This window comes from Saimiri boliviensis, chromosome 2 (assembly GCF_048565385.1).
Source record: "Saimiri boliviensis isolate mSaiBol1 chromosome 2, mSaiBol1.pri, whole genome shotgun sequence".
NCBI classification, from domain to species: Eukaryota; Metazoa; Chordata; class Mammalia; order Primates; family Cebidae; genus Saimiri; species Saimiri boliviensis.
In genome coordinates this window covers 198,602,606-198,629,434 of record NC_133450.1, presented here as the reverse complement: position 1 = coordinate 198,629,434, position 26,829 = coordinate 198,602,606, and the positions used below count along the sequence as shown (strand labels likewise).

At 43.4% G+C, this 26,829-nt stretch overlaps 1 protein-coding gene across 1 annotated transcript; it reads right to left on the bottom strand.

Moving 5' to 3' along the window:
- Nucleotides 1–3,422: 3,422 nt before the first annotated feature.
- TAL2 (TAL bHLH transcription factor 2) lies at nucleotides 3,423–24,903 on the bottom strand. The gene is made up of 2 exons (XM_074395123.1): nucleotides 24,713–24,903; nucleotides 3,423–7,353 (listed from the first exon to the last, which is right to left on the bottom strand). The coding sequence occupies exon 2, from the start codon at nucleotides 7,341–7,343 to the stop codon at nucleotides 7,017–7,019; it is 327 nt and encodes a 108-aa protein (XP_074251224.1). The 5' UTR covers nucleotides 7,344–7,353; nucleotides 24,713–24,903; the 3' UTR covers nucleotides 3,423–7,016.
- Between the last annotated feature and the right edge of the window lie 1,926 nt (nucleotides 24,904–26,829).

Genomic DNA, 26,829 nt, shown 5'->3' with positions numbered 1-26,829 from the left:
AAAGAACGGATGCAAAAAGTCTAAAAATATATGAAGAGAGCAAGAATGCAATTCCATGCCTAATGATCAAAAACACTTTGTTTCCTTAAACCCTCCTTCCTCCCCAACTCCAGAGCAGCTAAAAGAGAAAGGGGGACAGCAGAAGATGTGGAGAAGTGGACCTCCCCTGCACACACACACTGAAGACACAGGTCAAGCTTGAGCCAGGGTGGAGTTGGAGGTAGGAAGAAGATGAGATGGACTTTCACGTTGGCCCAAACTCGCCCGGCATGTCATGACTGGATGGGAAAGGAAGATTAGGCATCACAAAAGGCAGTGACTGGAAAACAACAAAACCATGTCATGTTGGCACGTCACCACATCCAGACCATGGAACTAACGCGTTGTACCTGCAGGTATCACATTCAAGCCTGCCGCAGTATGACAGTCTTCTCATGGCGTCTCATCACGGTGTCTCATCGTGGTATTAACTCCAGCCTGGTGCTTCCAAATAGGAAGCTTTTTTTTTTTTTTCAGGGGTTGTGTTTGCGTACCTAATATTGTTATTGGATAATATACCTAGTCCATGAGGTTCCATTAGGTGGTTAGGATAAAAAAGAATTAAGAATTCTGAGCCGGGCGCGGTGGCTCAAGCCTGTAATCCCAGCACTTTGGGAGGCCAAGGCGGGTGGATCACGAGGTCAAGAGATCGAGACCATCCTGGTCAACATGGTGAAACCGCGTCTCTACTAAAAATACAAAAAATTAGCTGGGCGTGGTGGCGCGTGCCTGTAATCCCAGCTACTCAGGAGGCTGAGGCAGGAGAATTGCCTGAACCCAGGAGGCGGAGGTTGCGGTGAGCCGAGATCACGCCATTGCACTCCAGCCTGGGTAACAAGAGCGAAACTCCGTCTCAAAAAAAAAAAAAAAAAAAAAAAAAAAAAAAAAAAAAAAAAAATTCTGATGTTTAATAAAAGCTGTCTGTGAAAAGCAACCCTGGCTTTACAGAATGCAGTGATTTTGAGTAAAAACCACTGAGGGTCAAATTCTGGCTCTGCAGTGGAAATTTGAGCAAGTTAGATAACCTTCTACACTTCAGTTTGTTTATCTGCAAAATGGGAACAGTGATATCAATACAATACATTCATGTAATTAATATAACATAGCTCATATTGTATTAACAATATAATATTGTTGCAAAGATTAAATGAGCTGATACACAGGAAGCTCTTGGCATAGTGCTGGCATGTAGAAAGCACTCACCCAGCCGGGTATGGTGGCTCATGTCTATAATCCCAACACTTTGGGAGGCAAAGGCAGGAGAATCACTTGAGGCCAGGAATTCAAGACCAGCCTGGGCAACAAGTGAGACCCTGTTTCCAAGAACAAATAATAATAATAAGTAAAAATAAAATAAAATAAACAGGAGCATTCAGCCAATCTTGACTTTACCTCTTAATACTGTAATTTTATGAATGTTGTAAATAATTGTGAAATAGATACTTATGTACCTAATTCTTTGACCGTAATTCCAATTATTTGTTTTTGATAGGTTTCTAGAAGGACAATGACTTAGGTTCAAATGTATGAACATATTGACTACATTCTGTTTTTAAAGTTTACTAATAAAGACAATTGAATAGCTTGCTTCATTGGACTATCAGGGAATTCTTGGCTCTGGAAATAAAATTCTTAGAATAAATGCTAGCTGGTAGATTACAAACCTAAGGTTTATCTAAAAATCTAGTGCTCTTCAAAATCTCTTTGTGAGAAGCCATTAGCAATAAAGAGAAGATAAATGCAGTGTTCGTCTTTTTACAGTAAACTCTAACAGCCGGATGCAGAAGTGCAAGCATGGTTCAGAAGACCTTGCCCGGCTCTCTGTAATCCCTCAACTGCATTCATTCCTTGGCATTCCCTTCCTAACACCTGCCCTTTAAATCCTTCACTTTGCATTGTCATTGGACTTTTAGATTCCCTCCTTATCTCTGACCTTTTTATTTAAGGATGTGACTTTTGATTAACCTTTGCCCTGTGGGTCAGCAGTTAAGCTGTACATTCTCCCAGCCCTTTCGTCTTTTGCCTTTTTAGGGACAAAGCCAGTCATGCATAATGTACACTTATTTTGGCCATCTTAAGCCATTCTTAGGTGATGAAACCTCCGAAGGCAGGTGCTGCCAGGGGTGTCCTTGAATAGGAATTATGAGAAAAACTTTTAAGAAGAACATTAGACTTTGGGTTTCTCAGAAAAATTCAGCCTGTTCAAGTTTCATTTCAATGTCATCTTTTAGAGAAAGCTAAAAGAGCACTCTTAACAGAGTCAGTCGTCATATAAATTTTCACATTTTAAAAGTGAGGGGTCAGTTGCAGTGCTGCTGGCAGGGATTAAATATTAGAAACTCTTCCTGAACTCAAGCAGATTTTAGCTTTTTAGGGGAAACAGAATACACACAGATGTCTATAACATAAGGTAGAAGAAATGAGGATAATAAAGCACATAAGGGGATTCTGAGGAAGGAGAGATTAGACTAAGTACTAGAAATCTAGGAGATGGTGTTTAAGATCAGCCATGGGCTGGCTCAGCGGCTCATGCCTGTAATCCCAGCACTTTGGGAGGCTGAAGCAGGAAGATCACTTGAGCCCAGGAGGTTGAGATCAGCCTGGGTAAGATGGCAAGACTCTGTCTCTACAAAAAAAATAAATAAATAAAAAATAGCCAAGTGTGGTGACATGCACTTGTAGTCCCAGCTACTCAGAAGGCTGAGGCAGGAGGATCCCTTGAGCCCAGGAGTTTGAGGCTGCAGTGATGGTGCCACTGAACTCCAACAAGAGGAAAAAGGATCAGCCATGTGGAATTTGGCGCAGGTGGAGGGGTGAGTAGAAGTGAGAACGGGAGCATTCATCCAAGCATTTGGCATCACAGGAGTAAAGTCAGAAGCAGCAAAGAGTGGGCATGTTTGGGGATCTTTAAGTAAAGTAGTTTCACTGGCATGTACAATACACATAGGCATCGTGGAGGGTGAAGGGAAGGACACACTGGGGCCCGGCGGCAGAGGGCCTGGTTTGCTCCGGTGGGCAATCAGGTGGATAAGATACTGAAGGTTTTGTAGCAGAGAAGTGATCACGGCCGTAGTACAGCTGTGATTTGAGAAGGCCCATTAGGGAGCAGTGAGAAAAGTGACATGAAGAGGAAGAAGACTGATTTCAGGTGACGCTGGTTTTATTCTATACTGAAGACCACAGGGGAGCTGGTGGGGGGTGGGAGGCACGTGTCCAAGCCAGGACAGTGGCTGTGGAGATGAGAGAAGGGGTGAATATGCTTAGTAAATTTATGAAATTTTTCTTTAAATGAAAACAACAATTTCTTTTCTTAAATAATTTATTTGCAATAAATTAACAGTTAAATAACAAATTAAAATCAATGGTTAAAAATTCACAAAACATCAAAAAATAAAATCTTTGGTTGATATATCTAATCAAGTTTTACAAAGCACAATAATTGAATTTCATTAAGAAGACACATGAAGAAGATAACTGAATGCTATAGAAAAGAGACAAGCATAATGATAAGGTGCTTTTTCATTTCCAGTCCTAAAATACTTGGTAGCTGAACAGGGCTGTAGAAAGTCTAAACAATGTCTGCAGACCTGGATCTGGGTCCTGGGTTTCCACTAACTACGCATGTGGCCTCTGGAAAGTCACTTGAAAACCCTCTAGAATCATTTTCTCCTCTGTAAAATAAGGGGCTGGCATTATCCCACAGCTCATCAAATAATCTATATGAATCAATGGACCTGTTTATACCTGGTTTCTGGAAGTTTCGAGGGGTGTCCATAGCAGACCAAATATTTCTTTTTTTTTTTTTTTTTTTTTTCTTGAGATGGAGTCTTGCTCTCTGCTGGGCTGCAACTGCCGCTTCCTGGGTTCAAGTGATTCTTCCTCTTCAGCCTTCTGAGTAGATGGGATTACAGGCGCCTGCCACCACGCCCAGCTAATTTTTTTTGGAGATGGGGTTTCAACATGTTGGCCAGGCTGTTCTCAAACTCCTGGCCTCAGGTGATCTGCCTGCCTTAGCCTCCCAAAGTGCTGGGATTACAGGTGTGAGACACCATGCCTGCCCCCAAACACTTTTGTTTCAGTTACAGAGTAGCATAGGTTACATAATCTGTTGAAACTATTCTGTTGGGCTCAAATGATCTATAAACGGATGTACCATCCAGTGAACTACAATGTTTTTGAATCATTAATTCTTGCTGCTGCCATCACTAAGCCTTAAGTACAGGACATCAGAGAAGACTCTAGAATGATTTTTGAGTTAGCTTCCAGTCTCCAGTCACCTTGTGGAGGTTTTGGTCCACATTTGACTATGTTTTCTTTTTGACATTCACCTTTTTTTCTCTTTCCTTCTTTCTTTTCTTTGAGATAGCCATCATTATGTCGCTCAGGCTGGCCTCAAACTCCTGATATCAAGCAGTCCCCCTGCCTCAGCCTCCCGAGTAGCTGGGCCTGCAGGCACATGCCAGCACACCCAGCTTAACAGCCACTTTAACCAAACATGACTTGCTGTACAAAAATGCAAGCAGGCAAAAGAAATCATTTAGGAGGTGAATTATACAGATTAATGATTTAAATGTTTATTCATTTAGTATAGGATTTTTTTGCAACATTTCTTTAAATAATTTCCCCCTCATATAGTTTAATGAGAACTCAATCTCCTCATGACTTTTCAGGAGCACTCTGTTAATTTCAGTAGAAAGGCCTTCTTTGTCCAAGATCATGGCCCCAGCAGCAGAAAAGTGGACTCATCCTGGGTAGAGTGGCAAAATCCTATATTTTGGCAAAGAGATGCTCTTGCTTTCCTTAGCAATATGTTAAAACAAAGCTAACATAAAAATACTGTAAAAAGTATTATTTTGATTTAATTTCAGATGAGAGAGTAAGTAATGTTAATTGACAACTGTCATCAAAACTTTGAAATATACTATCACCCAGTAATTTGGGGGTAAGCTTGTGTCCACATAAGATAGTGAGGAGAGAAAAAAAAAAGCACATTCAGGGAAACCATTTTGGTCTCTTTGCTTATGTGTTTTTCTGGACTATGCAGGGTCCATGGGGAAATTTACCGAATGCAGTTTAAATAAAGGGCCTAGAAGGAAAACTTACTGGTTCAAATAACTCCATTGTATTACAAGTGCGAATGCTGTATTGAGTTTAATGACAATGACCTTTCTATTTCAGGGAAATTAGATTGTAAGAGTTTTATCCAGCTTTCTTCCGATCACCAGACCAGGGAGGCTCATTTCAACTTTTCACAAATAAAATACCATCTTTCTGAGTGGCAGGAAATTTAAATTCCTCCATTGTATATACACTGGAAATCCCTAATCTCAAATCCATCCATTTCCTACGTATGGTTCAGAAGGTTTTAAAACCAATGCACCGTCAAGAAGTTCGGGGAAATAAAATGTCCCAGAGATAATCAAATGACATTATTTGTATTCCAGGTTCAACTATGGGATTTATCTTTGACTCCAAGTATCATCAGGGTGGCATATGGTGATGGATTCTGTCAGATCTGTGCCATTTCATTAACTGATTGGGTACCAGCCCTCCAAGCTAATGTTCCATAGCAAAGAAGACAAATTACAAATTCCTTAGTTCATTAGAGTCTGGTATTACATTTCTATTGTTTACTCTAAATGTTTTGTTTAAACTAAGCTCTCTGCTAAATGAGTCGTTAAATGGTAATGTTTGGATTTTCATAATTATAATTGAATTTTACAGGTCTTAAATCAGCAGGAGTTCAGGCTGAGTGGAAAGTTTTAATGCATGACATGTGAAACTAAGGCTTTAGCTAACTTATTTCAGCTAACTGTTTTTCATAAGAAAACTGAACTCTAACACATAAATTGTCCAGTCCTTTCTTCTCACAGATATAATTCACTATTTGGCTTTAGTAATCACTTATGTACAAATGGCTCAGCACAAGTAGCACCTCACATTTCCACAGAGTTAAAAGGATACAGAACTTTTTCACATATATCTGCTGCATTCCTGTAATCCCCACCCCTTAGCTGGGGGCGGTTGGAGGGGGGTGTCTTTTCTCCGCAGCTTTTTCCCACAAGTCTCCCAGGTTGGTTTCTGCAGGGGTTATCTTTCTATTCATCAATCTTAAGATTGATTTTGTTCACTCTTGATCAGATACATCTCATTTTTCAAAACCAACTTCAAAATCTGTTCTAAGGGAAGCATATGCTACTCATCCATCTGCAGCCCATTATGAGAAAACTTCTTCTTTCTTTTTTTGAGAGGGAGTCTCACTCCGTTGCTCAGGCTGGAGTTCAGTGGTATGATCTTGGCTCACTGCAACCTCCTCCTCCCAGGTTCAAGTAATTCTCGTGCCTCAACCTCCCGAGTAGCTGGGATTACAGGTGCGCACTACCACACCTGGCTCATTTTTATATTTTTAGTAGAGATGGGGGTTTCACTATGTTGGCCAGACTCCTGACCTCAGGTGATCTGCCCATCTCAGCCTCCCAAAGTGCTGGGATTATAGGCATGAGCCACTGCGCCCAGCCCATCAATCTTAAGATTTTGTTCACCCTTGACCACATCTCATTTTTCAAAACAAACTTTAAAATATGTTCTGAAGGAAGCATATTCAATTTATTCATCTGAGATCCCTTATGAGAAAACTTCTTTCTTATAACTGAAGACATAGAGTAAATAGTGATTTTCAACCCTTTTTTTTTTTCTTACTTAGAATTTTTTATCCAAAAGTCTTATGCAGAACCTGGACTTAAAATAGGCAGAGGTAGGCTGCTCTACCTGACATCCCTGGCTGGTGGGCAGCCCACCAGTGACATTCCTCATGGCTCCTTTCAGCTCCCTGTAGCTGTCCCTGTGCCACCTCCCAGGAAGCTTAAATTCATGCTTCACGAGTTATCATCAAGTCAACTCTGGACCGTGCAAACGTCTGTCCACAGCCAGTGATTTCTGAGCAAGTGCTGCCCGGGGAGATGACAGCCAGAGCCACACTAAGGAATGTGGTGGCTTGGGCCAGGTGAAGGAACCTGGCAGTTCTCAAGCAGAGTCCTGTCCTCCAGGCCCGGCAGGGGACGTCCTTGAGGGAAGAGCCCCAGAAAGTTTCCCTGAGCAGACACTCCTGTTTGTTGCAGGCTTTGCTCCCTCAAGACCTTGACCAAGAAGTTGATATACCTCATTGCCAGGCGAAGCGTTTCATTTTTGCTCAGCTTTTTGTCCGGAGGGTGAGTGGGGATGAGCTTCCTCAGCTTGGCAAAGGCGCTGTTGACATTCTGCTGCCTCCAGCGCTCCCTGGTATTTGTGAAGATCTTCCTGGTCATGTCTGAGTTCCTGAGATGGAAAGAAAAAGGGCCCTCAGGGCCAACATCTTATAAGAGGCCTGATTGGTATCACGTGTCCTGCCAAGAACCTGAGATGTTAGATTTTCTCGACCCAGAGCTTAGGAGATTCATTTCCTCAATTTCAAGTTTTTTGACAAGAGAAGAAAATGTAGCAGAGAGGGGAAGGTAAGAACAACACCCTTCAGCCTTTCTCCCTGGCTATTCTGAAGTCTCCAATCAAAAGACTGCTTTGCCCCAATACTCCTATTTCTTCCTTTATAACCAAGCCTTCCTAACTGTTCGGAATCAGGTACAATATTGATTGAGTTTACGTGTGAATACAATATATGTTTGGCCAAGAGAAAGTTTTCTTTTTTTCTTTTTCTTTTTCTTTTTTGAGATGGAGTCTCACTCTGTCACCCAGGCTGGAATGCCATGGCACAATCTCAGCTCACTGCAACCTCCAGCTCCCGGATTCGAGCAATTCTCCTGCCTCAGCCTCCAGAGTAGCTGTGACTATTATAGATGCCTGCCACTATCTTTGGCTAATTTTTGTGTTTTTCATAGAGATGAAGTTTCACCATGTTAGCCAGGCTGATCTTGAAGTCCTGATCTCAGGTCGTCTGCCTGCCTTGGCCTCCCAAAGTGCTGGGATTGTAGGCATGAGTCACTGCACCCAGCCACCAACAGAAAGTTGAGTATGAATCAAGTGTATTCTCAGAATGAAGTAAAAAAAGAAAATGATTCTAGGTTTCATTGATAAAATAACATTTGGAATGGAGAAGACAATACAGCTCTCCTGTTAGCTGGCAGAACCCACCCAGAGGATTCAGCCCCTCTCTGTAAGAACGGAAATATCCAGACTGGACTATATTTAGGAGGGGAAGAACAGAGTGATGAAGGGTCTTGAAACCCGGTTGTTGGGATGTTTAGTCTCACAAAAATGAAAAGACAAGGGGCAGGTGGCAGTGGTCATTTGGTGTGGATTCCATAGAAGATACTTGGGCCTCTTCGGGACTGCACTGGATGACCTTCCCAAGTCTAGAAGAGTTCTTTAGCATCATATACTGCCAAGTATTATGCAGCCAGTTTTCACTCTTAGAGGCATGGGCCGCTTTTTTTCAGGTGGCTTGGACTAACATGTGCTATAGGAACGCTTGGGACGCACTGGCAAACAAGCCAAAGGCCAGCCTCAGGCAGGCTGGTATTTCGGCTTAGTGCTGTTGGTCTGCTGCCTGCCCTACGCTCAGCTCCCCCGGGCACGGAGCCCTTTCTAGTTTTCCAAAGACTCATGAATATTCTCAACTCTACCCTTTTGCACATTGTCATTTTCTGTTCCTTGCATTTCCTCCCCACTCTCTACTTACCTATTTCTTTAAAGAGCAGGTCAGATCTTTCCTTTCCACCAAGCCCTGACTCTACAGGAGTCTTCAGAGAATTCAGCCATCAGTGGAGCCGTATGCATGCTGGTCAAGAGCACAGGCTCCAAGGCCAGAACCCTGGTTTGGCTGTTGGTTCTACTCCCCCTAGCTGTGTGACCTTCAGCAATCTACTTAACCTCTCTGTGTTTCAAATGCCCCATAAGTAAAGGTCAGTTCAGGGGTACTGCATCATCGTGAGGACACATAAAATGATGCACATAAAGCACCTTAGCTCAGTGACTGGTGCATAGTGAAGGCTCAATAAATATTTAATGATTGGCCGGGCTCTATGGCTCACACCTGGAATCCCAACACTTTGGGAGGCCAAGGCGGGCAGATCATCTGAGGTCAGGAGTTTGAGACCAGCCTGGCCAACATGGTGAAATCCCGTCTCTATTAAAAATACAAAAATTAGCCAAGTATGGTGGTGTATGCCTGTAGTCAGAGCCAATCAGGATGCTGAGACAGGAAAATTGCTTGAACCCAGGAGGTGGAGGTTGCAGTAAGTCAAGATCACTCCACTGCACTCCAGCCTGGGTGATAGAGTGAGACTCTGTCTCAACTACAACAAAAAATTAATAATTATTATCTCTACAAATAAAACAGAGAAAAGTAAACATTGTAATTTATCATTTTCTTCCTAATGAAGAAGTTATCATGCAGTAGAGAAGGTCTGAGCTTTGTTTATGTGCTCTTTTGATTCACTTTACAGGAATGGGTGTGTGTGTGTGTGTGTGTGTGTGTGTGTGTATGTGTGTGTGTGTATGCAGAGCAAAAACCTGGAAGGATTCAGGACAAACTGTCAACAGTGGTTCCCTGGGGGAGGACAGTAGATTGGGAGAAGAGAAAAAAGGGAGACATGGTGTTTTATTCTATATGCTTTAATATTGTTATACATATATATATATATACACACACACACACACACACATACACACATACATATATATGTGTATATGTAAATATATGTATATATATATGTGTGTGTGTGTGTGTGTGTGTCTGTGTGTGTGTGTATGTATTTTTTTTGAGATGGCATCTCACTCTGTTGCCCAGGCTGGAGTGCAGTGGCATGAGCTCAGCTCACTGCAACCTCTGCCTCCCAGGTTCAAGCGATTCTCCTGCCTCAGCCTCCCGAGTAGCTAGGATTACAGGTGCATGTGCCACCATGCCAGGCTAATTTTTTTGTACTTTTAGTAGAGACAGGGTTTTACCACATTGGCCAGGATGGTCTCAATATCCTGATCTCATGACCTGCCCACCCTGGCCTCCCAAAGTGCTGGGATTACAGATGTGAGCCACCGCTCCCAGCTGTTTTATATTTTTATAAGAAATTATTCATGTATTATTTGCTTCATAATAGAAAAAAATGTTTTAAATACTATGGGCTTTAGAGCAGAAACACCCAGCTTTGACTCTCTACTCTCAATTTCCTAGTTATCGGTTAACTTCTCGAGCCTCGGTTTTCTTCTCTGGAAAATGATGGGAGATACAGCCATCTGCAGGACTTTTGTGAGGATTACATGAAATGCATTATAAAGTGTCTGGCACGTGGGTGCTAAATAAATGCAGCAATTTCTTCCCTATACACATGGAAAGCATCATTGTTACAAAGAAAAGCATTTTTCTTTCTCTTTGTGCTTTTTCAAAAAACTATTTTTGGTAGAGAGAGGGTCTCACTATGTTGCCCAGGCTGGCTTGGAACTCCTGGCCTCAAGCAATCCTCCTGCCTCAGCCTCCCAGAGTGCTGGGATTACAGGCCAACCACCATACCAATTGCATTTTTCAATCATCTCAGTGCCCCCAGGACATTTCCGCACCCCAGCTCCTTTCCTGTTGCCTCTCCTGCTTGTGTCTGAGTTGGAGAGTCCAGGGCTGTGCTGCGAATTCACGGCCAACTGGAAGAACTGCAGCCCAAGGTCACTGCATGGCTTCCGGCTCCCTCCACTGCCTGCTTGGACCCACATCCTCTCTCTGTGGAGACATTCCCAGTTGGACCCACGGACCAATCACAATACTATGCACTCCAAGCTTTGGGACCAACACTTACTGAACCAGGTATAATGCTGGCTGGTGAGTGCTGAGAGGCTGGCTGATTGTTCTGATGTGTGAGGGAAGCACTGGGACTACAGGAGCAGAGCAGCAGCAGCTAACCAGGAACTCCAGCAGGCTCCCAGGCAGGCCAGGTCTCCTTCCAAAACTGAAAGGGGTGGGCCAGGTGATCCCCAAGACCTCTTTCTACTCCGAAATGTCACAATGCCCCGCCCATTGCCTTTTTTTTTTTTTTTTTTTTAAACAGATCTTTGCTGCCGTTGCCCAGGCTGGAGTGCAGTGGCCAATCATAAAATCTTGGCTCAATGCAACCTCTACCTCCCGTAGCGCAGTCTCAGCTCAGTGCAACCTCTTCCTCCCAGGTTCAAGCAATTTTCCCGCCTCAGCCTCCCAGGTAGCTGATATTACAGGCACCTGCCACCACGTACAGCTAATTTTTGTATTTTCAGTAGAGACAGTTTTTCACTATGTTGACCAGGCTGGTCTCAAACTCCTGACCTCAGGTGATCACCCACCTCAGCCTCCCAAAGTACTGGGATTACAGGCATGAGCCACGATGCCCAGCCCCACTGCCTTTTATTTAACCTAAGTCATTTCTGAATAACCTGACCTCTGGTATTACTATGAAAACATGAATGTTGTCAGAACTATACCCAAGTATATCTAAAATGTAAAAGTTTGAACCTGAATCAAGGGGATTTTAAGGTAGAAAACGATCCAGTTTTGTTCACACAGACACTGGCCAGGATTGTAGGAGCAAAGTTACATTCACGCTTCTCTCATCAAAAGAGGGTTTAGCTCATTCACTAAGTCAACCGTAGTCCCATGGGGGGTCTTTTTCAGGCTGGGAGGAAAAAAGATTAGGCAGGGTAAACTAACTGCGGTGTTCTTTTCTAAGAGGGCTCTATCCTATTGTACTAGAAACAGACAGAAGAAAACAGAGAAGACTGGCTTCTAAAATGTAGTGTGCCATCCTAGGAGGTGCTTAATCATTCCTTGTTGATTTATCCTCAAGTGTGTTCCTCTCCTTCTCCACAGGGGAAACAGAAATCAGTGATTTAACAAGCTGGAAAAGCTCAAAGTAGAGGTCACTGGAAAATCAGTCAAGTACTTATTAAATCAAAGGAAAATTGCATTTAGTGTTTTTCCAGTTGCAAGGACTGATTGCTGCTAATCATGATTTCAGAGTAACGTAAGAGCTAAAAAAAAAAAAAAAAAAAATACACTAAATGCCACAAAATCAAAGAATATTTGATAGATGCCAAAACAGAGGCGAAGCATTTAGGCTACACAGGGAATCAGCGGTACAGCCTGTGTCCCAGAACTGGATATTGACGCATTTACATCACCATTGAGGACTCCTGCCAGGTCGGGGTTCATAACGTTTTTTGTACCATGGACCCTTTTAGCAATCTGGGGAAGCCTAGGAACAGATTCCTTTTCAGAACAATGATTTTAAATACATAAAGTAAAAATGCTTTGGTTCCCATCTCACAATTTTTTTAAGTCCATAAATCAAAATATATAGACACAGAAAATAATCAATTATATTTAGTAGTTGTTAAAATAACTTAAAATACAATATAGCAATACATGTGCTTCATTTTTAACCCATTAAATAACTAGTTTTATTACGATAATCTCTAAAAAGTGAATGTAAGTGATGTTTTCAAAAGATCTGCAACATCTGTGACATGAAATGCGTGTATTTACGATATCTACACAAATTCACTGCTATGGCTAATGCTACCGTAATTTATTACCCATATTCATAAAGGAAATGCTATATTTCAATGAAAAGTTAGTGGAAGTAAAGGTGTAATTTTTCTCCAGCCAAATTCATAGAACCCCTGAATTCCATCTACATATCCTTGGGTGGATGGGGGTTGTGTACCCAGGTTAAGAATGCCTAGGTTGGAGGAAAGTCAGGTAGAAACACCAGGAACATGGATATGCATAAATTCTCTGTTTATATTGTTGCTACTGAAGGTAACATATTAGCAGAGAAAAGGAGGACACAGTCCCCTAAGAAGGTGACCAATGCCCCTAACAAGAGCTGCTACTTTTTGTGCCCGGGGTTCCTGGACACGAAAAGGGGCGGCGGTGGGGAAAAGGGGGCTGTCCCAGGCATTCACTCACATACAGCTCTTTCTACATTCCGCTTTAAATGTCTCTTCCTGGCGTTTGGTCCTGTGCATTTGTCTCTTCCTTCACCTTTCTCTTGAAAGTAAGTGAAAATACTCAATACGAAAGGTGGTTTATAGAGTTAGATTGGGGAGCAGTGCTTCACCTCCAACACTAGGCACAGCTTGCCTTTTCAAGTTATTATAGACGTAACAAGCTCATCTAAGAATAAACATATCAAGCGTACACATGTGTCTAAAGTAGAGCAGAAAAGGCTCCCTACCCGTCTAGCTACTCAAGTCTCACTCCCCAGGTGCAGCCAGTTTGGTGTATTACACCCCCAACCTTTAAAATCACCATATGTATTATGCAAGTTACTTTTCTCACTTACACAACTGTGCATGTTGATATATTAAATCAGCACACAGTATGAATACTGCTCTTTGGCGCGGTTCACAGTAGCCTCACACTGGGGGAACCACCTGTTCGAAGATGCACGCAACACCTGCCCCTCGCAGCCTGGACGCATGTGGAATACCCCGCCCAACCGGCCCAACATTCTTCCCTTGCCGGCTGCACTTCTAGGCCTTTTTCTTTTTGTTTTTACAACGTTTGCTCCCCCTTGCAAACCTTGCCTTGCCTACTAAGTATTTCGGGAGTCCGGGAAAGCATCTCGTGGCTGAAGTTTCGAAACTGCCAGGTATCCGGGAGTGGCTCCGAGACGCGCGAGCTCCTTGAAGGGCTCTGGGAGATGCGCTGCCGGGAGCGGTACAGGAGGTTCCCGGCATCACGCTAGAGAGTCGGCCTGGCACCCCCGGAGCCGAGCCACTGCCCCTGCCCCGCGGAAAGTCCCCGGGTCTTCCCACCGAATTGGCTCGGTGGCTGCTACCAAGTCTCCGCCGCTCCCCTGCTCTCCCGGGTGAATGTGAGTGTGGCTTAGCGAGAGACCCGCAGGCCCACGAGCCCTGCCCTGGTGGCGCCCACGTCCCCCCGGAGTCCACGCACCTCCTCGCCAAGAGCCCGCGCCGTCGCCGTCGCCCTCGCCGGCCGTGTGCGCCCTCGCCTGGACACCGCGCCGCCGCTGCCTTTATAGGACGCCGCCCTTTGTCTCGCGGGCCCTGGGGGCCCCTTCCCGATGGGGACTCCCACCAGTTCCTCCCCACTCCCCGCGCGCTGGCTTCCCGGATCAGCCCCCTCTTGTGTTCCAGAAAGGAAGCAAGGGAGGAAAGAGAGCCCCGCCTTGTGTGAGACTTGGGGGCGGTAAAGTCCTGCCACATACCTGGGCTGGGGGAGCCGCTTACCCACCTCCTTCTCCAACACATTAAAACCTGGGAAAGTCGGTATCCACTGTTAATTCATCAGTTGTTCACTAAGCCTCAGTGAACCTCCAAGTGGAGTTCAGGAACCCCTTGCTTCAGAATCGCAGGTGGGGAAGGAGGATCCCAACACCCACGACCCGGACCCACGAAACCAGGAGTTTTTGGGGGGTAGAGGTGTGGTCCAAAATCTGTATTTTTAAAACCTAAGTGTTTCAGGAGATTAAGATGCACAGCAGAATTTCAGTCACTGTACTGGGCAGGGTTCCGAATTTAACCACCTGCGTCCACAGTGCCCAGAGAGGGAGGGGCCGCCTAACGGGTCTTCCTGCTTCTGCACTTGCCTCCTCCTGTCTGTTCTCCAAGATCATCCAGAATGATGCTATGAAAACGCAAATCAGATTCTGGTCACTTCTCCACTCAAAACCCCTTAGTGGCTCTCCATTTCACTGGGTTAAGCTGAAGCTCTTGTAAGGGGCTCAGACATATCTTTTACCCCTCTGACCTGTCTCTTCTCCCTGGGGCTCACTCAGTTCTAGCCACTCTGGTCTCTTTGTTGTTTCAGGAATACACCAGACACCCTCCTTCCACCAGGCCTTTTCACTGACTGTTTCCTCTGCCTTAAACACCTCCCCCAGATAGCCACATGATTCCCTCCTTAACCTCCTTTCATTTATTCAACACATTATTATTGAGAGCCTACCATGAGCTAAGCCCTGTTCTAGTTGCTGGGGACACAACTTCAAACAAAACAGATACAAGTCTTCACGCTCAAGGAGCTGACATTCTTTAGGTCTTCACTCAAATATCACCTTCTCAGTGAAGTCTCTAACCACAATATCTAAAATTGCACCACCTCTCTGGTGTGCTAGTAAGCCTGTAACCCCACCTGCTCCAAAAGCTGAGGCAAGAGGATAGCTTGAGGCCAGGAGTCTGAGGCTGTAGTGCACTATGATCGCACCTGTAAATAGTCACAACACTCCAGTGGTCAACATAGTGAGACCCTGTCTGTTAAAAAAAAAAAAAAAAAAAAAAAGTAAAATGATTTCTTTACACACACAGAGTCTTCATCCTTCTGTTTGCTTTATTCTTAACACTCCTCCCTGCTTAGTAATATTTACTTATCTTCTCTGCCTCTTCCCCACCCCATCTACTCCCAGTGAATAGGTGTTCATCAAATGTTGATTAATGAATGAATAAGTAATGAATTCCTAGGTACCACTCTCTCTGAAAGATCTGGTATAGGATCTGGCACAATAAATTCACAAATGCATTACACCTTAGTGGATAAGAGCAAAGCGCTCTGGAGTTACATTACCCAACTGGTAATTCCTTGTCTATTCACTTATGTGATCCTAGGCAAATTATAGAATGTATGCTTGCCTTAGTTTCTTTATCTGTAAAATGGGGACAAAGACAGAATTGTGAGGATTAAATGAGAAAAAAGTAGGTAAAGCATTTAGCAGTATGCCTAGCACACAGTCAGTATATTGTAGATTTTATTGTGGTCCATTGTATTATTGTTAACAACTATTGGCTCCATTCCCTGGGAGAGGATTATATAGCCCCATTCACTGCCATGTGATTGACAGCGCCTCCCTGTAAGTGGTGGGACTATATCTCCCTGCCCTATTGCCAGGCTTGACCATAAGACTTGTATCAGCCAGTAGAATGTGAACAGCCCTAATGTTGCTCATGATGGAGCTTTACAAGGGGTTGCTGGACCTGGCATGGTGGTAATCCCAGCACTTTGGGAGGCTGATGCGGGCAGATCACCTGAGACCAGGAGTTCTAGACCCGCCTGGCCAACATGGTGAAACCCAGTCTCTACTAAAAATATAAAAAATTAGCCAGGCATGATGGTGCACCACTGTAATCCCAGCCACTTGGGAGGCTGAGGCAGGAGAATCACTTGAACTTGGGAGGCAGGGGTTGCAGTGAGCCAAGATCATGCAACTGCATTCCAGCCTGGGGACAGAGCAAGACGCTGATTGGGATTGCTGGATAGGCTCAGCCATGAGTAAGTTATATTTGGGGTTGCTTGTGCAGCCTGGATGCCACAGAGCAAACCCACAACCATCCATAGCCCTCATACAACATGAGTGAGAAATAAATCTTTACTGTCTTAAGTCACTGAGACTTTGGGGTTGCTTGTCACACCACCACCCACCTTACCCACCTCTAAAACAAACAATACAGTTTTATTATAAATTAAAGTGTGTTGGATAAATTGCTAGGTTATGGTGGTAGGCGGGGAGTGGGGTAGGATGGGAGGTGGGCCTAAAGGTGAGAAAAGCTCTGTATCTGTTTTCAAGGCACTAACTATTGGAAGGGAGAAGACATGACGATGTGACTAATATAAGGTAGACAGTCCTGCATGTGAGAGAGTGTTACATTAGAGTTAGGGATAGAGCAGTAGAAGATTCTAGCTGGCGGATCAGAGGTTACTCATGGGATGGATGGCATTTAAACTAGGCCTTGGAGCAAGGGTGGCTCTAACATTTGTGGGGCCCATGACAAGGGTACAAATGGAGACTCCATCCCCACCCATTCTTTTCCTACCCGCTAGCTCTGGCCTTTTCTGTGCAGGGCCCTGTGAATATGATGTGAACTCCTAGCCCACATGGGCCTCAGGAATAGCCCTATCTAGGCCCTGGAAATGGGCTCACAGCCATTTGAGCAGAAATTCAGGGGTCCCAGATACCCAGAGTATGTTCTAGAAGGTAGGACATGGGGGTTGGGTGAGCACTGCAGGAGGGCCAGAGCAGGGCCATCTGAAGCGCAGTGTCCAGGGCAGGGGATCTGACGGCCTGGGTGGCTGGTGGAGGGTGGTAAAGGCTGGGTAGGAATTGTAATACAAGTGCAGGAGTGGAGAAGAGGGCAGCCCAGGCAAATACAACCGTGTGCTTTGAACATGGGAACAGTATGTTTAGTTACAGGTCACAGGACTCATTCTAGTGGCAGTATAGAGGATGGATTGGAGGGTGGATTAGAGAAAATTAGTTGGTCAAAAGGGATCTTTAGAAACATAACATAAAGCCAGGCGTGGTGGCTCATGCCTGTAATTCCAGCACTTTGGGAGTCCGATGCAGTTGGATCACCTGAGGTCAGGGGTTTGGGACCAGCCTGACCAACATGGTAAAAACCCAACTCTACTAAAAATACAAAAATTAGCCAGGTATGGTGGTGCATACCTGCAATCCCAGCTACTTGGGAGGCTGAGGCATGAGAATTGTTTTGCTTGAGGCAGGGGTTGCAGTGAGCCGAGATCATGCCACTGCTCTCCAACCTGGGCGACAGAGTGAGACTCCATCTCGATAAACAAACAACAAAAAACTAAAGTTTGCAGTCAACTTCCCTGATTTGCTCCTCTTTCTGCTCCTCTGTTCTACCTATATGGCAATTCTGATACAGCAAATGTTATATTTTAAAGCAATAACCAGTATTAATCTTCACCTTAGACAAAAACCGTAAGGTAGTATTTTTTTCAATGGCATATTTTACAGCTGAGAAAAAGAACTGTGGTAATAGGGCAGCAAGATTGGAAACGTGTGATGCTAAATGAGACAAGCTGTCAAATAGGATCTGTGTGCAAGTGGACATGGACCGAGAGAAAGGACAGGGGACACAGAGAAAGGAGCATGATTGTGTTGACATACTGGGAGCAGGATTGATGTTTTTTTCCTTTCAAAATGTTCTTAAATGCTATTGTTGGTTTTATACTTTTAGAAGCGGGGGAACAATCGTTGGGGCATCATTCCACTAGCAGTGATCCTTCAGAGTGATGGGTCCTCTCCTATGCCAGTCTCCCAATGTAGAGAATTTGGGGGCTAGGACCTGCAGGGGAAGGGGTTGAAGTAGGAATTTACATAAGCCGATTATTAGGGGATTAGGTTTGGGCAGCTAAACGCCTCTGTGTGCTTGAGCTAAAACCCTTACTATTCATGGCTCTCACCGCCCCCTGGAGAGACTGCACCTGCGAGCTCCTGGGAAGGAAACAGAGGGCTGGGGAGGGAAGGGCAGCTCACTAGGAGAGCTTGGGCACTGTCAGGCTTTCTGGTTCTCCTGGTTTAATTGATTTGTCTGGATTAGCCTGTGAATCCTGGCCTTCTAGTCCTGTATACAGGGGTAGTCAGTTTCAGGAAAAGACCAAACCTGGGATTTTTGTTATTTATTTATTTTATTCATAAAAGTAGAGACAGGATCTCACCATCTTGCCCAAGCTGATCTTGAACTCTTGGACTCAAACAATCCTCTGGACTTGGCTTCCCAAAGTGTTGGAATTACAGGAGTCAGCCACAGCCATGGCCCAAACTTGGAACTTTTGGAAGGGATTTCTGCCATCCTAAGTGGGTGTGGGCCAAGATTGTTTTGGCTGGAGGTCAAGCATCAGCCTTTGCCACTCTTAAAACGCACTTCTTCCCTCCTCCATTCTTGACCCTTTACCAATCTCCAATTCTATGTATTGAGGCCCCTATTCATCCATCATCTCTCCATTTATCCAGTCATTTATTCACCCCTTCTTTCATCGACCTATTGTGCATGAATCCATTAATTTATTAAACAGATTAATTAGCTGGTTCTTGATATTTAATACAATTTACTAGTAAATCCTTCTAGGTAGGTTTTGTTCCTTCCTGTGTTCTGTCTCTCCTTAAATTAATTTTGGCACTTTGACATATAATTTTGGACATTTTCAGATTCATCAGAACAGTGTTATATTCAGTTACTTAAAAAAATCTCTGTATTTGTTTCATCTCCTTTCTCATGCCTCATGTTATATGTTTATGACTTCTTTCTCTCTCATTTTGATCTTTGTTGCAAAAGTCTGTCCATTTTATTGCTCTTAAAAAAAAACTAGCTCTGGGATTTGCTTATCATTTTTATGATTTTCAAATACACTTTCTACCAAATCTCTATTAAATCTGTTCTTTTTATTTATGTTTATTTCCTCTCCACCCTACCACTCTTAAAACGAATGCTTATTTATTTTAAATCTTTCTTGTTTAGTAAGAAAAGCATTCCAGGATGTGAACTTTCTTCTGATATACCTTTGGGGATATCGTATTTTCATTTGCAGTATCATTGTCATTGGTTTCTAATGTCTGTTGCTTTTTTTTTGAAAGTGTTTTTAAATGTTCTTCTTGTGTTTTTTGGCAACCATTTGCTATTAATTTCTAATTTTGTTGCATTATAGTGAAAGATATGCCCTGTATGTTCTTTGCTTGGGGATATTTATTGAGCATTTCTTTCCTCTTTGGTAAAACATACATTCAAATTTTATAAATGTTTCACGGGTACTAGAAAAGGAGATACATTCTCTGTTTGAATGGCAAAATGTCCTTTTACACATTCATTAAATAAATTTATTTTCTTGGAAGTTTTGATCTACTTGATCTGTTCAAGAGAGCACTGTGTGAAAATCTCCCTTTACTATTCTGTGTCTGTTCTTTTTGTTTTTCCAGGAGTGTTTGCTTTAGATCTTTACATCTTTTGATGAATTGCTTTTAAAGCATAAAGAAGCATGGAAGTTTTTTTTATTGACTTAGAGGACTGTAGCCCATATCACTATAAATTGTCTTGCTTTTTACCAAGAATTTCATTTTTTTATATTAATATTACAACCCTTTTTGAATTTGCATTTTCCAAGTTAAACTGTGTCCACTCTTTACATTAATTTGTGGGTGCGTGGGAGTGACTCTTGGTCATAAGAAACTCTTTTTGATAAATTTCAATTCTTTCAACTTTTTTTCTTTAAAGGAGACCCTACCTCCATGTTGAATTCTTCAAAACAAATCTCATTCTAGTTTACTTGCTACATTATAAATTTCATGAGGACAAAGACTTAGTTTCCTTAATCACTAGACTCCAGGAATTGTGCTCACTTGTGCATAAAAGCTGCTTGATCAGACATTTGTTGAATGAATGCAAGAAAGCTCTTATTTCTTCAGACAGCTGCCTCCAGCCTGCCCTGCTTTCTATCAGCAGACACATAGCTTGCTCTGTGAGGTAAATGTTTCCAAGGCCATGGAAGGGTTATTATTATTATTTTTTGGTTGTTTTTTAAGAAGGAGAGAATGTCTTGTCTGCCACATGGAGAGAACAAGAGAAGAGGTGCAGTGGGGGGCCTGATTAGGATGCTATGAAAGCAATGCAGGCAGGAGATGACAGCTTGATTTGAGGAGGGGGCTGACATTAAGCATTGACTCTGGGCCAGGAACTGAATCCTCTGCCCCTATTATTCAACCTTAAGTTCTAGGTGTCATGCTAGGCATTTCACCCAAGTTTTCTTATTCAATATGAAAAATTATAAATATTAAATATAAAGTTACATAACAAGTTATCCTAAACAAAAAAAATATTTCTCCCAAAGAAGTCAAAGAGTAAAACATATACTTAAAGAAACAAGCATATAGCTGGCTCAGTTTTACTAGTGGTCTTTAGACATACATCTTTCCAGAGCCTGCAGAAGCTGCAAATTCTCACAGATGTTCATACTACTCCATTCACAGGCCCACAGAGCAACTCAGTGAATAGCTCACATCCTCCCAGGCTCTTCCCGCCTCCCTCATTCCAACCTCCCTCAAATAAGATAATTATCAAGCGAGTAGCAGCAGGTGAAAGAAAGCAGGTGACACAGGAAACCAGGGCACTTGGAAGGGAGAAATGCACTGATATGGCCAGCATCTCCGCCTGAGCAGTGGGCAATGCACCAGAGGGGTAAGAGCTTTTGTCTTCTCTCATAAGTAAAGGGAGATTTGGTTGTTTTGTTGCCATTTTTGGTGACAAAAATGGTTCTTTTCTTAGTCATGACAGAGAAGGAGAGATGCTAGACTCTGGACCAGAGTCTCTGATACACACTGGTTTTATGGCCTTAGACAGGTAGTGGTATCCTGCTAAGCCTGTTTCCTATAACACGGGAATGATAAATACTCATTTATTGGCTATGGACTGAGATAGGCTATTGAAAAATGCCAAATAGCAGGCAGTTTCGTGTGGCAGCTAAGAGAGACCTTTGCCTTGGCTTTGGAGGCTGACTGGCTCGTGTTGGCATCCTTGCTTTGATACTATCATAGTTGTCATCCTAAGCAAGTTACTTAACTTATTCCAGACTCAATCGTCTCAGCTATAACTTATAAATATCATCTCATGGGTTATTGTGAAGATTCAGTGAGCTAATGTATGAAAAGTTAGTGCTTTGGAGTAAATACTAAAAAACAGTGCTGATAGTCATCAAATGGAACCATAGTTACTCAATACACAGTTTTCATTTTATTTTTACTACCAAAAAACTCTATCTAAAAGCTAGACGGCAAATCTAAACACATGCCTCTAACTTCTGCCAGAGGGTACTTTCAGCTTTTTTCTTTCATAGGCCGAATCCAGCATTCTGGCTCCCACCTCTCTCCTTCAAATTACTTAGTTTCTGTGCTGCTAGAAAGTTTTTATTTTTATTTTTCTAATATTGGAAACAAAGCCCAGGACTGGATGAAAGAGAAGCCAGAAGAGAAAGAAAAACTTCTCTTGAGCATCAGGCCTTTCTCTTACATATAACTTCCACTCTCCAGCACCCCAGACCCAGGACCCCTTGGTAATACCCACATTTCATCTCCAAGACACCTGGTGTTAAAGCCATGAGGGTATTTCTGTCCAGAGCAAATGTTGACTATTGCAGCATAAAGCAGTGGACACAACTACTTCAAGTGAGCCTCCCATAGTTACCAATTAGAGGGACACAGAGCCCTGGGTGTGCCCAGCTGTCGACCTCCCAAGACCAGGCTGGCTTGGCTTTGACTCCATAGGTCTGGAGCTGTGAGTGCTTCTATTTTCAGCCAATAAACCCAAGCACAGTGGAGAAACCAAGGGGAGGTTTTGGGGTGGGCAGGACCAGGTACTGGAGAAAAGAAAGGGCTGGTGTAATTCCCCTTTCCTTCTTTATTCTCTGGTCTTTGTGTAAGGGACATGACTCATCAATGGGTCCCTTAGATGAGGATTTAGATGCTCTGTGGGCAGCAGATAAGGGTGCAGCCTACTTGCAGAAAGTAAATTCATTGAATACTCCCCATAAAGTCAATACTGTCAGGCTTATCAGCTGTCCTCATTTCCCACTCAGCTCCCTGGGGACCAGACTTGAAATAAAAGGCCACAGCTCCAGGCGCTGAGATTGAAGGTGCAGGATAGAGCTGGGGAGGGGCCTCTGCCCTCTAGGCTGCTTTTCAGGCAACTGGGGGAAATCTGCCAGGTCAAGCTGCCCAGAGCCCTCAGCTTCTCAGACTGACAAACCCTAAACCAAATACACACACCTGGAGGATGAGGGAGGCATCCCCTTACTCCTCAAATCCAGCAGATGTTTCCAGGAGGCCCCACTGTGCTTAGGAAAATTAGAGGCTGTCACCTCAAATGCAACCAATAAGAAAACACACACAGAGGAAGCCTTAATTTTCCACTACTCTTGTTACCTTTGCTTTTCATAACAGATACTTCTCACTACCCAAGAGCACAGGTATCTTTTTAGCTGGCGGGGATATGGTTTATTTGCACATTGCCTGAACTAAACAGGTTACCAGCTGGGGTTTCAGATCTGTTTCTGAGACTCACACTGTAGCTGATGCAGACTGGTTTAACAAGATACAAGCTGTGTCTGGCTCCCCTCCCACCCACTGTCCCTATGGTCTCTGCAGGGATTACAGGCTTGCCCAGGCCTCATCAGCCAGAGCTCTCCTACCTGAGCTCTCTTACCCAGGCAGCAGAATCTGTCTGGGTGGAAATGAGGAACAGTGAAGACAAGATGGCCTTGTTTAGTATGGCCCAGAAAGCCACTGGAGTCCCAAGCCTTCTCGTAGAGGTAGAGGTAGGGTAGAAGGTCAGTTGTTAGCACAAACTACCCTCCTACTACAACCAGAGCAACTGCTTTTTACCCTTTGGAGCCCATAGTCTCCAGAGGTGAACAGTCAATAGGGCAATGAGGACTAAGTTAAGACCCCGAATTTAAAATCGCCACTAAGCTTATCTCCTTTCCTGGCTTCTGTTCTCCCGAGCTTCCAGTTATGCCAGGGCATCACCATGTGAAAAATCTATCCTGTCCTAGTTTCTAACTGAAGCGACAGGGGTAGAAATGGCTCCAGCCTTGTTCTCACATCTCTCACATTGCCTGAATTGTGATGCCCAGCCCTAGCACTGACCATTGGTCTCCACTCCTCTGCTGTGTTCCAAAAATTGCCTTCACGTCTTACCTAGTCTAGAATCTCACTGGCTCTCCGGCATCAATTCATCAAACTGAGCTTTTGTCTTGGCTCTCAAAGGCCTATTGTAATTCCCTGGAACTCTCTGGATAAGACCATGCCTTGTCCTATCGTACTTCCTTTCTGTGGCTTGCAATGCTGCTCTTGAGCTCCACTTCCCAGACCATCTCCGAACTGTGCCCTGCTCACTTGGCCTCAAGCGCTTCCTGATCCTGGGCTCCTTGTGCCCATATGTAGTGCTGACTGAGAATTCCTAGGTGTGACCTTAATCCACCTAGGGTCCTATGCCCACCTGGCTAAGTTTCTATCCTCTGTCCCTGCAACTAGTGGGATTCTAGGTTCTCTAGTCTCAGTGAATTTGGATTCTCCGAAATCCCTGCTTCGTCCTTGAAGGAGTTTCCTGGATGTTCATTGAACCTCAGCCCTTAGGACAGTGCCGGTGAGCAGTAACCAGGCCAGAAGCGTTTACTGAAGGCATGATGCTCCTAGTCAGAACTTTTCTCTCTCACATCCAAACTTCGCAGCAGAATATTCAGTCCCCTCATTCCCTGCAGTCTGTTCCTTGCCCACTTTTTTTTTTTGAGACGGAGTTTCACTCTTGTTACCCAGGCTGGAGTGCAATGGCGCGATCTCCGCTCACTGCAACCTCCGCCTCCTGGGTTCAGGCAATTCTCCTGCCTCAGCCTCCTGAGTAGCTGGGATTACAGGCGCGCACCACCATGCCCAGCTAATTTTTTGTATTTTTAGTAGAAACGGGGTTTCACCATGTTGACCAGGATGGTCTCGATCTCTTGACCTCGTGATCCACCCGCCTCGGCCTCTCAAAGTGCTGGGATTACAGGTGAGAGCCACCGCGCCCGGCCCCTTGCCCACTTTTCCAGTCATGTTTTTCACTATTTAGCCATATGGCAGATGGTCTTATTCACTGACCCATAAAGCCTATTCTGTGAATTTACTGACTCCTGTAATTTATAAATGTTTTCTTTCTTCATTTATTCAAATTTTCTGTTCTTCAAGACCTAAGACTTAGCTGACCCTCAATACCCAGTCCCTGTCCTCCTTCCTGGAGCTTTTTCTAGGCTGAGGTGCTCAGTTGGCCATATACAAAGTCTAGGACTTTGTCTCCTTGCCTAAGCCTGGTCTTTGAGACTTAATTCCATTAAGTGTTATGTTTTAACCCCACAAACTTTCTCCCCAAAGAATAGGCTTTGTACCTGTGCTCTTGAGGCCAGGGTTGCTTCTTATCACCAACACTCAGGATACGGCTTCTACCCAGGAGGGATCTGAAATACCAATCTTACAGAAAAATTGTTATATGGGATTATCAGGAAAATACAAGTTGATAGGATTTATGCCAAAGGCAGATGTAAAGCCACATGAACATAATATTAACAATAGTTGCCGGGCGCGGTGGCTCAAGCCTGTAATCCCAGCACTTTGGGAGGCCGAGGCGGGTGGATCACGAGGTCGAGAGATCGAGACCAACCTGGTCAACATGGTGAAACCCCGTCTCTACTAAAAATACAAAAAAAATTAGCTGGGCATGGTGGTGCGTGCCTATAATCCCAGCTACTCAGGAGACTGAGGCAGGAGAATTGCCTGAACCCAGGAGGCGGAGGTTGCGGTGAGCCGAGATCGCGCCATTGCACTCCAGCCTGGGTAACAAGAGCGAAACTCCGTCTCAAAAAAAAAAAAAAAAAAAAACAAAACAAAACAAAACAATAGTTATCATTCACTGAGCATCTACTATGTACAGAGCGGTTTGCCAGACACTGCAGATTTCTTTATAATTCTTTTAATAGCTTTTAAAGGTAGGTATTAATTTAGCCCTATTAGTTGAAAAACAATTCAGAACTCAGAAGTTAAAAAGCTAGCCCAAGATCACAAAACTAGGAAGTGGGGGGCTCTCGATTCCAGTCTACAAATCCAAAACCCTTGCTGATCCCATAAAACCCTCTAGACCTGCATTGTCCAATATGCCAGCCACTAGTTTTAAGTCAATTAAAATGAAACATTTCGTTATTCAGTTACACTTCCCACATTTCAAATACTCGATAGTTATATGTGTCTAGTGGCTACAGTGAGATTGTTTGTAGCATCACAGAATGCTTTAGATAATTCTGTGGTCTCCCACTAAGACAGAGGGGAAAGATGGCTCCTAACGAATTACAAGTGGGATGATAAAAGAAGACATAATCCTAAAAGGAGAGCTTTCCCCTTGTTTATGAGGTCACATGCCAGAATTTTTTTTTCCCCTCTGGCTAGATTAGAGGGTTACCCAGTTTAGGCTCCAGAACAAACTCTTCCACACTCCAATTATGAGATTTTCATCTTCTAAGACATCCGAAAGACATTTGGTGGTAGAACATTTTCAGAACATTGGCCACTCAATTACCTTCCCTGCAAAATTCACTAGAAAATATCCTCCAAATTATTGAGATTAACGGAAGAAAAAATTTGAGTTTAGAAGTTTTAGGTTCGCTGGACGCAGCGGCTCACGCCTGTAATTCCAGCACTTTGGGAGGCCAAGGTGGGTGGATCACCTGAGGTCAGGAGTTCAAGACCAGCCTGGCCATCATGGTGAAACCCAACCTTAAAAAAATTTTAAAAATAAAAACTAAATAGAAGTTTTAGGTTTTAAAAGCCCTACTGATAGAGTTGAGATAACTAGGAGACATAGCACTAGTTGCTAAAGGGCTTTACTGATAAATCTAATTAAAGAAAAGTCAAAGAACACAAAGGAATAATAAAGAGAAAATAAATTATAAAAAGAGGGTTACTAAAATTACAGAGTAAATCAATAAAGAATTGGGGGAAAGGCAAAAACAAAAACCTAAAAACCTGTCTTCCAAAAACTGAGACAAGATTATTCCTTTTTATTATGAAGACTGTTACCTATTATGAATGTTCATAAAATGTTTAAGGACACTCTAGTAAAACTGAAGTAAAACCAATGGTGCACAGTACACATTCAAAAAGAAAATCATGAAAGAAGCAAATAGCAGATTTGGTGTTACCATTATTTTTAATTTTAGCCATTCTAATAGGTATGCAATGATATCTCATGTGGTTGTAATTTGCATTTCCCTGGCTAATGATGTTGAACTTCTTTTTCATGTGCTTATTAGCCATCTGTATATCCTCTTCAATGAAATGTCTGTTTATGTATTCGCCCATTTTCTAATTGAATTTTTCAAAAAACTGCTGAATGTTCAGGTTCTTTATATATTCCAGGTACTAGTCCTTTGTCAGATATGTAGTTTGCAAGTATTTTCTCCTAGTCTGTCACTTGACTTTTCAGCCCCCACATGTGGGCTTTTGCAAAGCAGCA